Below are 13,947 nucleotides of genomic sequence, written 5' to 3'. Positions count from 1 at the left end.
CATATAGAATTGAGTTCTGAGACTCTACCAAACCATCAAATTCCTCCCACATCCAATCCTTACAATCCAAAATCCTACATAAAATCCTTGATGCTCCTTACTTTGTCACAAATAAAATATACATAAAGACCTTAATGTTCCATATGTAACCGATCTAACCCAATAATATATAATTAATTGATTGGGAAAAAAATATTGAAAAGTTAACAATTTTAAGAATTAAATACAAGATTTTTTTCTCCTTTAAAAACTTTACCTAAAACAATCGTGAAATTTTAACGAACATCTGCTAAATACTAAGTAGCAAATATATCTCTAGTTATGTATACTAAGTTAACAAATAAACAAATTAACAGTAGAAACATAGAATGCTAAACAGCATATGGGATAGCCTTGAGATCACTAGTTTAGAAGCTAAAATTACTCTATTAGTTATTTATTTAAATAAACAGTTTATCATTTCAAGATTGAATTAATTGATAATTATTTCAAGTCTCAAAAAAAAGAGAATATCATGTGATTTTTTTTATTTGAGAGATGTGTTCAACAAGAACACAAGTAGTTGAAAACATATACAGTCAATCATCTTTATATAATAAGGTTTTTAAAAATAATTTTCAACTATTTTTCATTCCTTCCTAACCACAAGCCTTGACCATCTCCAATTAACTTACGGTCAGTTATCTATCTACATATATTATTTTTATATATTTTTTATTTTAAAAAAATTGTTTCTAACAAGCAATGCTTTTAAAAATTAACGGATCAATTACTAGAAATTCTACTTAACTCTTGCTTACTTAAAATAGATAATGAAGCCCATTGCGACTTCATTTCTCAAAGTTAAACTCTTACACCAATCATTTTGTATTGGCACTGTCCATGGTCAATCATACACGGTAGTGTAATGTGATTAATTAGGGAATAATTTTTAGGGAAATTGTTTATGTCATTTAGGGGTAATAGGAAATTTTGCCATTACTAACGTTTGTTTTATTGTATATTGATATAATTTTCCTTTTCTCATTGTCAAATCATGTTTTTCACTTATGTTTATTTGTTTTCTATTTTATAGCTAATATTTAATTATTATTACTCGTGCTTAATAATTATCAGTTTATTTTTTATGTAATTATAGCAATTGAAAATAAGTTCAGATTCTTTTTAGCTATTGGATTTTTTCTTTTCATTTTGTTCGACATTGTTGTTCTTTAATCAGAACAGCCATTATGCCCCATTACTTGTTCATTATAATTATCATTAGGAGGCAGCCCTAGGATAAGGATCATTTTATTTCTTTAAATTATTTTAAATGATAAACAAATAAAAAAAAGATAAGTTTCACTAATAACAAGAATAATTAGCAATAATAACGGGTTTCAAAACAGCATTACGAGTAAAATTTATTTTTATCAAGTTCCAATGTTTCAGTCTGAATTACAGGTCCTGATAAAGGCCTGAAATTTTTGAGTCTAAAAATACTTTACTTAATAAAGTTCTTTACTCAATTGACTGCACACCCTCCCCCTTCCCAACAACTTTGTGTATTAATTTACAGTAAACTATATTATCACCATTGCAAAGTAAACAAATATTTAATTTTAAAATAAAGAAAATAAAACAATTTTACTGAATATATTTATTTTGAAAGATAATTAAAATATAAGTATGATAAAAAAATAAATAAATAAAAGAAAATAGAATATGAAAATACTAAAAAAAAGTATTATTATTTGATGGAACATTACAATCAATTCTGTAAAATGCATAAGCAGAGACTTATCATGAGCAGAGACTCAGAGTCAAATCTGAACACTTGCCCATCTTGTAATTGCCTATTGGTAATTCATATTTTATAATTAATTATAATCAATGGTAGGGAATATTATATTTGTTTCCTTCATTATTTAACTATCATGCAACTCGATTATAATATTTATATTTGTGGAAGAAAATTAATTTGCAATAAAACTTTCAATGAATTCTAGATGTAATTAGAAATTTAGTAGGAAAAATCATTTTTCTCAACTATTATTATTTCATAAATTGAGGACATATTGTCTTCTTCCACTTTAAACTTTTTAAGTCTTAATAGTTTCTATTATTTCTCAATTGAGATGAAAACATGGAACTAGTGCCTATTCTTCATAAATAACGAAATATTGTTTAATAAAATTTTGCTTTTTTATCCTCCATTTCTGAAAACAAAAAAAGAAGTAAATAGTGCACATTCTTGATGAAGTAATTAGAATATTAACTATATTTTTATATTAAAATAAAAACAAAAATACCGTTATTTTTGTTACCATGTTTTTGCTGGACAAGGGAATAAGATGGGGTTTCCTCCAGCATCACATTTATAAAATGAATGACGATCATCTGGGTTTGGAAATTGAGTTTTTCCTGGAGGGCAGATTATTTTACGAGGATCAACATATCCAACCTAAAACAGAAGTAAAGGAAACCTGTAGTTGTGTTTATTTTTTTCTTCGGTGTTTTTTTCTGGATCACATAACGACAAGTCCTAAAATTTTAATTATTCTCATATATCTAAGTTAAAGGTATCACGATTATGTACATCACGATGAAGAATCTTTTAAATGCATTTATGATGTCATTTTGACTGCACACCTGACTTTGCTGACCTTACATAGGTAAATGCTAAAATTACAAAAATAGTAATCACTTTGAAAATGGTATTAATGACAATCAATCTAAACCTATAAAATTCACTCTATTGCAAGATAGATGCCTTTCTATTAGTTTATATCAGTTACAACCGAGTTCCTTAGAAATATATATTGAATTATTATGCAACATTATGTATTAACTTACACTTAGCAATAAACAACCAATGCATTGAAACTTTCTATCTACACCATAATACAAGGGCCTTGCATGGCATTATGATCTCAATATCTAGTCCTCTTATTGTTACTATTCTTCTATAACAGTTGCAAATCTATATTTTAATTTTTAATGACTCTACCAAACCATCAAATTCCTCCCGCATCCAAATCAATCCAATACAATACTCATACAAGACTGAAACGACAAGAAACTGCACGTAGATTTCGATTGCTACAACACCTTCTTGACAAACACTCTAAATTTCCCATTCACTACAAAAAATTATTATACACTATGATAATCAGACCAATTTGGACATATAGAATTGAGTTCTGAGACTCTACCAAACCATCAAATTCCTCCCACATCCAATCCTTACAATCCAAAATCCTACATAAAATCCTTGATGCTCCTTACTTTGTCACAAATAAAATATACATAAAGACCTTAATGTTCCATATGTAACCGATCTAACCCGAACCAGACATCATACCTTCCATTACAAGCTTCCTAACCATCCAAACCCACTAGTTTCTGACCTTGCTTCCTCTTCCATTCCTAACAATCCTCCGAGGTGCCTGAAAAGAAGATGGTCACGAGACCAGCTAATGTAAAATGTCATTAGAGTGCTACCAATGGGTATTTGCTCTACACGCCTTTATTACATTACAAATAAACTCATCTACAAAGACCTTAACATCCCATTTGTTGCAGATTTGGCCCAAAACAGATATGTATCTTTTCATTTCAAGCTCCTTACTTATCCTAACCCATTAGTTCTTAATCTCTCATCCTTAACTATCCCTGATAACCCTCCGAGGTGTCTGAAAAGAAATGGCCATGGGATCTTCTAATTTAAATTAATGCTGGAAGTACCACCAATGGGTGGTTTCTTCCCAAGATTTTCCAGTGTAAATGAAACATTCCACATATTTACTTATTGTATTTATTATTTTTTACAGTTGTAATTACATTAAATAAATTTTAAAAAATAATTAATGATATATTAATGTTTAAATTAAAATTATAGCTATATATTCTTTGCATGTTTTGTTAATCATTATTTGATGTTGATGATCATTCAGGTTTATTATTTTTTTTTAATTCATTTTAATAACTGTAATATAACTGTAATAAGTGAGAAACAGTTTTTTTTCTTTTTCTTCATCAAATTAGACACATTTATTTATCAATAAAATTTTTAACAAACATTTTTGTCAAATACAATTCTTTTTTTATATATATATTGGCCATTTTAAAACTAATATTATGTTATTGATAACCTTAGTATTTAAAATAGTAAAATAATTTTCTTTTCTTTGTGGACATACTCAGTTCAAAGTATATTTTAGAATAATCGGATAGAGAATAGTTTTAAGACTAAGATGATTACTACAATATATATGTGAAAATGTCCAAAAACCGGCTGAATTTTGTAAAAGAATTGTTATTAGTAAATTAAATATAAAATTATTGTGTTTCTATGAGTTCTTAATCTAGTCTGATTAATATTATAAATAATTGAAGGGTTCAAAATCAATGAGGTTCCATTCTTTCAAATTTCAAGTAAAACAGAATTTTAATTTTTAAGACTAAAATTACTTTTTGAGTAATTTTCATAATCATAGACCATATACAATTGCTCTTTTTAAATCAAGACACAAAAGAAATATCATGTTAGCTAGTTTCAGGAATAGATGAGAGCTAAGAACCCCTAAAATTCCAGTGAGAAGAGAGGGAACTTCATTGTTTTTCTTTGAGTGCAGGGATTTTAATTATTCCTTCGTGCATCGAGTTTTTGAAAACAATTTTTGGTAGAATCTCAGTGTTTTTATCCTTTACATTTTGGTGTGTTTTAACTTCATGTCACCAGCCAACATATGTTCTGATATCTCACTTTAGACAATAAACGGAACCTCATAATTTTTCAATTGTACTTTCTAGTTTAGAATTCCATTAAAATAAAGATTTTATATACGTTTTTTAATTTATTTTATTTACTCTAAGGCTCTAAAATTCAAATTTAATAAAGTGTTGATTATGAAGACATACATAGAAAATTACAGTATACTTTCATAATACAAAAACATAGACTTCAATCTATCTGTAGAATAGATCTTACTTTATAAAACTCAAACTTATTACTAGAACACAAATAAAAATAAGACATTTTATTAAAATATGATACATAAAGATAATAAATTCTTGTTTTTTTTTTCAATGATTAAATTTGATAATGCGAAAATATCCATAATTCCAGACCTAACATAATAATTGTACAATGCTAGCTGATCTTGGCCATTCATACAATTAACTGGTTCTTCCCAAGTCATCTTATCCTGAATTTTGAACAGATACCAATATAATGGTAAATATTTTCTATGTCTCTATTATTACAAAGTATACAATAATGCATTTCTGTAGCTCGGCTAACATTAAATTATAGTAAAGAAGCTTCCCCCTCATTTTAATTATTGATTTGATGAGACTCAAGCTACATTCTTTAGTGATATAACTGTTCTTATCTGAATGAGAATATAATCCTTTATAGAGGTGATAATAAAAACAGTTTTGAACTTTAGCCAGTAAATTGTTGAATTAAAAAAAAAAATTATTGTTTCCATTAATCCATCAACTTGCGCTTTATTTCCATCAATTAAATAGTTACTATTTTGCCAGCCAAGCTCTTTGTCAGTCTGTGCTTAGAAAGTTCAACTTTTTAAATTGAATTGTTATTCTAAAGGGTATAGGTATACCCAGGTAGGAATCAGGAGGGGCAGATGTCCCTCCTGGAAGTAAAAAAAAATATTAATTTAATAAAAGTTAATTTCTTTTCCAGCAATTAATTGTAATAACAAATAAATAACTGCTATAATTATATACGATTTTCTTAAAATTTTGGTTTCATACACCTTTTCCATGCTGAAATGTACCTTAACGACCATGGCTCGCCTCCTTCCTGTCCCCCCAGATTTGATCCTGCATAGGCCCTTGCTAAAGAGACATGGTGTCACAAAAAATTAAGAAAATATTGTTAAGTTTATCTAATATAAATAATCATTTATTCAGAAATTATTATTAGAAAAACTTCTAGCATTGTCAATCTTATTATTAAAAGAAACTATACTATCTTAAAATAAAGCTAATGACTATGTGTCTTGTAATATTTTATCCGGTAATTGGCCTGTAATAAATACTGATAATATTTCATAACTTGTCTTTAGTTTATAAAGAGGCCTTTTTCAAGGTGATCTTAATCATTGAATTGTCATAATCTATTAAATTGTCTGTTTTGCAAGCTAATTGCTGATGCAATACAAAACTTTCCTTCAAAATTTGTTTTTCCTTTTCTATTAACAATATCACCAATAAAACTTACCTTCAACCTTGACTGATATCATTAATGAGATTAATAGAAAAGGAAAAACAATTTTTAAAGGAAAGTTTTCTATTGAAATTATGTGATTCATATAAGAAATGGGCAATTAGCCTGCAAAAAAGATAATTTAATGGATTATGACAATTCAATGATTAAAGTTGTCTCCTTAAATATGGCCCAAGAGATGAAATGTTGGAAGTTTTTAAAATAAAAAGTTGAATGTAAAAGTGGATCATTAAAGGTTGTGTTAATAATAATATAAACCACTCTCAAACAATCAATATATTAAATAATTAATCTAATTATCCATAAGTTTTCTGTATTTTATTTAGTAAACATTTTTTGTTGATTTTTTAATTTATTTCGTTAATTTTTTTTTAACTGACAATAATTTTATAATCCTGGGACTAATTCATAAATCAAGACTAGAACAAATACTTTAAATAAAAATGGTAACAGTAAAAATTATACCACACAATAACATATTGTACATTATATTTCATTTATTTAGACTATACATTCAATTAAAAATAAAATTTGTTATTTACCATTTAAATCTAGAAAATTCTGTTTTAAAAAGTACTTACAAAAAATTGGGTGAAAAAGAGAATAAAAAGAATGGAACTTGATTGACACATTGATATTGGAACTATTACAATGAAGGAAGAAGAGGGTTTGAATTCAGCAGTGCTATATTAAATTTTTTCAAATCTAAATCAAATATTTGTTCACATTCATAAACAGAATGTGAATCGATCTCTATAGGATATATTCTCATTTTAATTTTCCCTTCTGCAGAATAAATATGTACTGCATATTTAGATATTAGGGATCTATGTCTACATTTAAATTTTTATTTAAGCTATGAATTTTTAAGAATTGGGGTAAATTTAAATAATCTATATTTAATACACTATTAAAAGTTTATATAAAGTGTTCAACATAAAAAAATATACAAACATACGTTTCTAGTAGAAATCCAACATTTTTTAAATAAAAGTCAGACCAATAAAATCTAATTTTATTGAATAATCCTTCTTGAAATTTTTAACGCTGCTTATCTAACGCTTGGGACCAACTAACTGTAAGAACAAGGCTGATATTAAACTGTAGTTTTATCATTTTCTATTAAGTTAAACTATGTATTGTTCTTTTCTTGTCAGTAATAGAACAGTTTTACATTTGTTTATCATTTAGTGTGATATTTCTTTACTTAACTACAACCTGTTAGCTATGATATCCTTGACATCATACACACTTGACATAAAACATGACAGATAATTACTTTCTGTAACTGATAATCTATATACATCCTGATCTTCAAATGCAATAAAAGTCAGTGCGATTTCTCAAAAAAATTCCTGTCTCATTAGCCAACAAGGCTTTGTAACATTTTAGAAAATAACATTTTTTGTTATGAAAAAAATGTTTTAACTTTTTCAAACGCTAAAAATAGTAAAACATAATCTTTATTTTCTTGGTTTTCCTTACAAAATTTATCATTGAATTAATCCCAACATCTATTGAAGTTTGAGGAATTTATTATATCCTTATTTTAGATTCTATATAATTGAAACTATCGGTGGAATGAATTTTTAGTTTATAATATTTAATTCTTCCTCTCAATGACCAATAAATAAAGCTCACAATATTTTTCGATAACAATTCATGAAAAAATTAATGAGTCTATGCGTAAGTTATGTTTTGTACAGTCCTGTGAAAAAATATAAACTCAATTTATAAAATTAAACTATCTATAAAATTTAAAAGTATATTCGTAGAATAATAATATTTTTAGAATTCTTTTTATATTATTAGATTGGCTAGAAACTTGAAATGGCCTTTGATAATTTACAAACATTAAATTTTGTAAACAAATCTTGTTTATGCTGTGAATAAGTATAAACTCGATGTTAGTTTTTTTATTGTCAGATGTATTAATGGAATAATACAACCTCAGTTTTCTTCCTACTGTTAAAGAGAGATTATGTTGTTTGTTTTTTATACTGTATTGCTTTGTGTGAGTTAGTATTTTTTTTTTAAATAATGCCACATGGAATTCAACTCACTAAAAATGAGCAGCAAAGGATAATGGACCTAAGAAGCAGTGGGATGGCTCAGAGACAAATTTCTCGTGAGACAAACTGCTCTCAGGATGAAGTTAAAAACTTTTTAAATTGCAACCCAGATAATTATGGGAAAATTAAAAGAAGTGGAAGACCTCCAAATTTTTTTATTTTTTTTGTAAAATGAGCAGTTTTGAGAGATGTTATGAAAACAGGAGCATCCTCTGCATGGATTGTGAGGTGATTCAATTTAGGATGTGATGCTAGCTTAGTAAGGAAGTGGATAGCTGAAACAAATTTTTTAAAATATTGTAAGGCTATGAGAAAACCACAGCTCAAAAAATATCATTAGCAGCAATGACTGCAGTTTGCTGAAAGACATATTAAAGATAGCAAAAAATGGTCAAGCCTTATTTTCAGTGATGAAAACAAATTTAACATTGTTGGTCCAAATGGTTTTAATTACTACAGGCATGACCTGAGCAAAGAAAAAATAATTTATCACGAATGTCGCGTTGGGGTGGTGGAGTAATGGTATGGGCTATTTTTAATGAAAAGGAAAAGTCTCGAATTGCCTTCATTTCTGGCAAAATGCTGTTAGTTATCAAAATGTTCTGTTGGAAGAAGAAGAAATCATTTTTAAACAGGATAACCTGCTGATTCATACAGCATGCTCTATAAAACCATGGTTTCAGGATTTCAGGATCAATGTTTTGGATTGACCAGCTCTTAGTCCAATTCTTAATCCAATAGAAAATTTGTGGAGAATCACAGCTAGAGAAATATACGACCTTCAGAAGCCAGAAATTCAAAATATTGATAAGCTCAAAGAAAGGATCACACAAGCTTGGGAAACATACCAGAGAGCACTTTAATTAATTTAGTAAGAAGTGTTTCCAAAAGACCGGTGGACTAGATAAAAAAAAACTTGGTAGAAGTTCTCATTATTGAAATAAATATACTCATAAAAGAGACAGAAATTTTTTGAATTTATACTAATTTGTTTTGTTATTTGGTCCCAATTGTAGCTTATACTAGCAATATGATTAAATTTTTTATTGAAATTGTAATTAATCATTGACAGAATACATTAATTAATATCTTTTGTTACTCAGATTTAAAAATAAATTATTTAAACTAATTGAAATAGTTTTTTTTTTTCTTCGAGTTTATATTTTTTTCATAGGACTATGATCATTCAGTCCAAGATGCAGTTAACTAGGCTGAAAAAAAAATTTAAGTTCTTTGAGTAAGTTCCTGATAAAATCAACCACTTCTACATTCATCATTCTCCTAATTAAATCTAATTTGGCTATTCTCCAAATGTTTTAACTCTTTAAAAATATTTAAAAGTATATCCATTATATTGGTTAATAATAAAATAATATAAATAATTTTTATTTTCTTGGATTTAAATTTCACAGTTTTAATAATTATTTTAGTTTATAATCTTAAACATTTTCTTGAGACTGGTAAATTTTATTTTTACAAAATTTTTTTAGTGTTTATATATGTGTTTTTGTTTAGTGATTATTTTATGAAAGTTTGTATTACCTCATCAAATTTATCATTGAATTAATCCCGACCTCAATTGAAATTTAGTAAATCCATAATTTACATTTTATATAATTGAAACTATCGGTGGACTGAATTATGAGTTAATTATAATAGAATAGAAGTAATACTGCATGATGGTAATGCAGAGAAATCTGAAGAGAAACCTGGCTTGGTCCAGTGATGGAGCTAGACATTTTCACATAGGAGTTGCACCTGTGTTTCAAGTCAAATTTATACATCTAATAGAAAACTTTGATCTAAAAATACAGTTTAAGTTCCTCAATTTGAAATAAAATTTATTTTGAATGAAAGACAACAATAAAGCTGCTTGCTGTATTCATATGGAATAGAAAGAAGTTATTGAGAAACAATTTTTTTACATTCCAGGGGGGAAGGGACACTCGACTTGGTTGGATCCACAAGTGGCTCATTGTAGATTTGATTGGGTCGTGAACGACTTGTTAATTAGGATCCAATACAAATTTACCCACAGAGGGTCATTTGTAGCTGAGCAGGTTAAAGCTGGTTCGATAAAATATTCGATTTTCGACCTGGGGTTTGACTTTTATTTCTGTGGCGGTTCTACAAAATGAATGGAATCCCCACACGGAATGATTATAATAGGGTGTTACCCTGTGGAGGTATTGGTAGTGGAGCATCCATCCACTTCCAAAAGGTCCATCATTTTTAAAAACCTCTATTTAAAATAACAACGAAATTGAAGAATGGTCCATAAATCATAATCAATAAAGAATCAGTTAAGTTTAAGCTTGGCTGTTTTTATTGACAACAGCAAGAAGGAAACTAAAGGGCCTAATACAACGATTAAGACTAAAAAATCCCTAGAGAAGATTTTTTAAAATTTATTTAATGTAATTTACAACTGTACAAAATAATAAATACAATAAGTAATTATGTGGAATGTTTCATTTACACTTGAAAATCTTGGGAAGAAACCACCCATTGGTGGTACTTCAAGCATTAATTTAAATTAGAAGGTCCCGTGGCCATCTTCTTTTCTGACGCCTTGGAGGATTATCAGTGATTGTTAAGGCTGAGAGATTAAGGACTAATGGGTTAGGATGAAAGACTAAGAAGTTTGGAATGGAAAGACGCACATATGTTTTGAGCCAAATCTGCAACGAATAGAATGGGGGGAGCATTAAGGATTTTACATAGGATTGGATACGGGAGGAATTTGATGGTTTGGTAGAGCCTCAGAGTTCAATTCCATATGTCCAAATTGGTCTGATAGTGTATAATGATTTTTTGTAGTAAATGGGAAGTTTGGAGCATTTGTGAAGAAGGTGTTGTAGCAATCGAAATCTATGAGCAGTTTCTTGTCGTTTCAGTCTTGTATGTGGATTCCAAGTAAGTCTCTTGTCAAGATGGAGTCCTAAGTATCGAATCTGTTCAACAGGCGTTAGAGAATATTTAAAATAACACATCAAAGAAGAAATTAGAAACTCTAAAAAACATATTTGGTTTCCTAAATTTGTCATAAAAAAATGCAACTGGAAACAGTGTGACATCAAAGCGTTGTAAGGCTTCTCGGATCAAATAACCGGAAGGGTCGTTCATGAGTGAAATCTTGTGTTTAGTTTGCCGCTGTCTTCTCTTCAGCCAATATCAGGCTAACCCAGTTTAAAATTAACAATATCTAAAGAATATTTCACGCGATATTCCGTCAAATGCTGTCGGCTATATTAAAATATTAATTTTTTTTTTTATATAAATTCATTTATTTAGATTAATTTTTATTAATATATTCTTGTTTGAGAGTGGTTTAGTTTATTTAAAAACAAATTTGATCCTTTTTTTCTCAACTTTATTCTTTTCAAAACCTTCCAACGTTTCGACCCTCAGGTCATTTTCAAGGATACCTTTCTTTTGTTGACATTTTCTTTTTTAAAATTCTTAAAAATGCCGGCTAATTGCCTTTGTCCCATCTATAACTTTTTCTATATAATTCTTTCTTAAATTTAAAACTTTTACTAACCACTTCTCTTCTTTCTTTCATTTCATTCTATATTCTTTTGCAAACCTTAAAACAGAACCTACCTTCACCTGAATGTAATGTAATGCAACATCTTACTGAAAAAATTAACTTCAGATTTTTTATTTTGCGTTTAAAATGCATTGTGAATTTCTAACTACATAGATTGAAAAGGAATAAAAACGTGTAGTCTGAAATTATGATAATTACATTTCTACTAGAAATAATGAATCGAGCTAATAGCTTGTAATAAAAGGTAATTATGTTGTTAAAAAGATTTGTATACAGGCTGCACCATACTTCCAATGTACTATTTCTCAGCAACAGGTCTCTTCGCAATGAGCTCACTGTGAAACCCCACACCGACATTGTACAGATGACTTGTTGAAATTTCCGCTATAGCATACCACTCACCATCTTTTTCTTAACTCACTATTCAAAATTATTTTCTATGTTAGTGAAGTTGTAAAGGTGTGCTAAATAATGGCCAATCACCTGCAGAACAAAGAGTTATGTTTCAAATGTTTTTCGCTTTCATGGGAAGTAGTTAACTGATGTTTTGGTAAAAAAAAAAAGTTTAAAAAGAAGAAATGTTTCTTTATTTTCACGTTCATCGCATTAGTGTTCCTTTATACCTTTATTTAAACTACTGATTCATTACAAGTGTTTTACGTCAAAAAGATAAAGTCTTATATTACGAAACGAAAATGAGAAAAAATACTCTAAAAAAAATCTAGCCATGCTTGAAATTACTATTATTTTTCATATCATCAAATTCTCGAAGCCAGAAAGAGTCATAGATATCCTAAAAATTGTCTCGAGAACGAGAAATCCAAGGATTTTTAAATAGTTACTTTCCGAAAGTATTTTTCGGCAGTTTTATTCTGGCCACGATTGAGAAACACGTAAAGATAATACTAACTGTATACCTCCATAATGTGGTCAACACAGACTGCACGAGTTGGGCGACAAAATCCTTCAAAAACAACCATTTTCTTACTGAATTTTAGTTTTTCAAGCATAATGGTATTTTTTTACGAGCGAACAAGGGTAATAACGATTGAAAAGGTTTTTGTGAGTTTTGTTAGGGATTCAGATTTTCCTCCCAACGGAGGCTAATGGCCTCTGTGAATAAGCTTTCTGATGGAAAAAATTTTTTTGACTAATCATATATGAGCCGTTTATTTTAAAAGTGGCCTAAGTCCATTTGTCAATTATTTCCGGTTGCCTCTGTTTACATGTATATCCTCAAGTTATCAATCAATAAAGCATTTGAGGTTACTTATAGTCTTAGTAAATACGATAATTCTGGACACATATGATTTCAGAGTTAAATCAATAATTCAGCCATTTATTTTGAAAGTGGCCTACGTCCATTTATCATTAAATTAAGATATGTTGAATGTGGCTAAAAATTGTTGAACTGTTCAAACTGTTGAAAATAATGTGGAAATCATAGATCACAAAGTTTTAATACCAGGATATTCGTTTTTACAAAAATATAGAGATTTTGGTGTAGTAGAATAGCATTAAAAAAAAAATTTGATTTTTGCTCACCTCCCTTCCCTCACCCGAGAATTATTACAATATTATCAAAAAGTGTCGGAAAGGTGTTAACTTTATTTTACATGAAATGAGACAAGAAGATTTTGTATCAAAAAAAATTTTTAGACGAAGCAATTTTTAAAAGGATGAAGAATTCTAACGGAGAATCAATAAAATGGTTTAAAATATGTTGGATGCGTTTTATCAGAAATGTAAATTTTTCTATAAGACATCAATGAATGAGAATCAAAATTTTAAAGGTGGACCAAGAAAGTCTGAAAACATTGTATTGACACCACTGTGTAAAAATATCAGACAAATTACAAAAGCAAAATTCAAAGCATGTTGAATGGATTTGGGTTCCTTTAAATTTTATAACGAATCTGGTTGCTGATTTTGAAAGTGGCTTAACTCCATTCTGGGTAAGAAAACTCATATTATTGACTTAATAATTGCCTTTAAATATAATTTTTTCAATTTCTTGAGACTGGTATTTATTTATTAAATAAATCAAATTGTATCCTTGTTTAGTCTCAACACTATTTATTACATCA

The 13,947-nt window shown here is 28.3% G+C and overlaps 1 protein-coding gene across 1 annotated transcript in view; it reads right to left on the bottom strand.

Moving 5' to 3' along the window:
* The window catches only part of LOC106687955 (uncharacterized), a 12,771-nt gene extending 5,801 nt beyond the window's left edge, over window positions 1-6,970 (bottom strand). The window contains exons 1-2 of the mRNA XM_014432156.2: window positions 6,817-6,970; window positions 2,307-2,443 (exon numbers count right to left, since the gene is read on the bottom strand). Of these exons, the coding sequence (XP_014287642.1) occupies window positions 2,307-2,443; window positions 6,817-6,867 (188 nt within the window). The 5' untranslated portion in view covers window positions 6,868-6,970. The remainder of the gene's footprint in view (window positions 1-2,306; window positions 2,444-6,816) is intronic.
* Between the last annotated feature and the right edge of the window lie 6,977 nt (window positions 6,971-13,947).

Source organism: Halyomorpha halys, unplaced genomic scaffold (assembly GCF_000696795.3).
Source record: "Halyomorpha halys isolate HHAL.00 unplaced genomic scaffold, Hhal_1.1 Scaffold1034.1, whole genome shotgun sequence".
Taxonomy (NCBI): domain Eukaryota; kingdom Metazoa; phylum Arthropoda; class Insecta; order Hemiptera; family Pentatomidae; genus Halyomorpha; species Halyomorpha halys.
The sequence above is the reverse complement of the archived record's forward strand: the minus strand, read 5'-3'. Positions and strand labels throughout refer to the sequence as shown.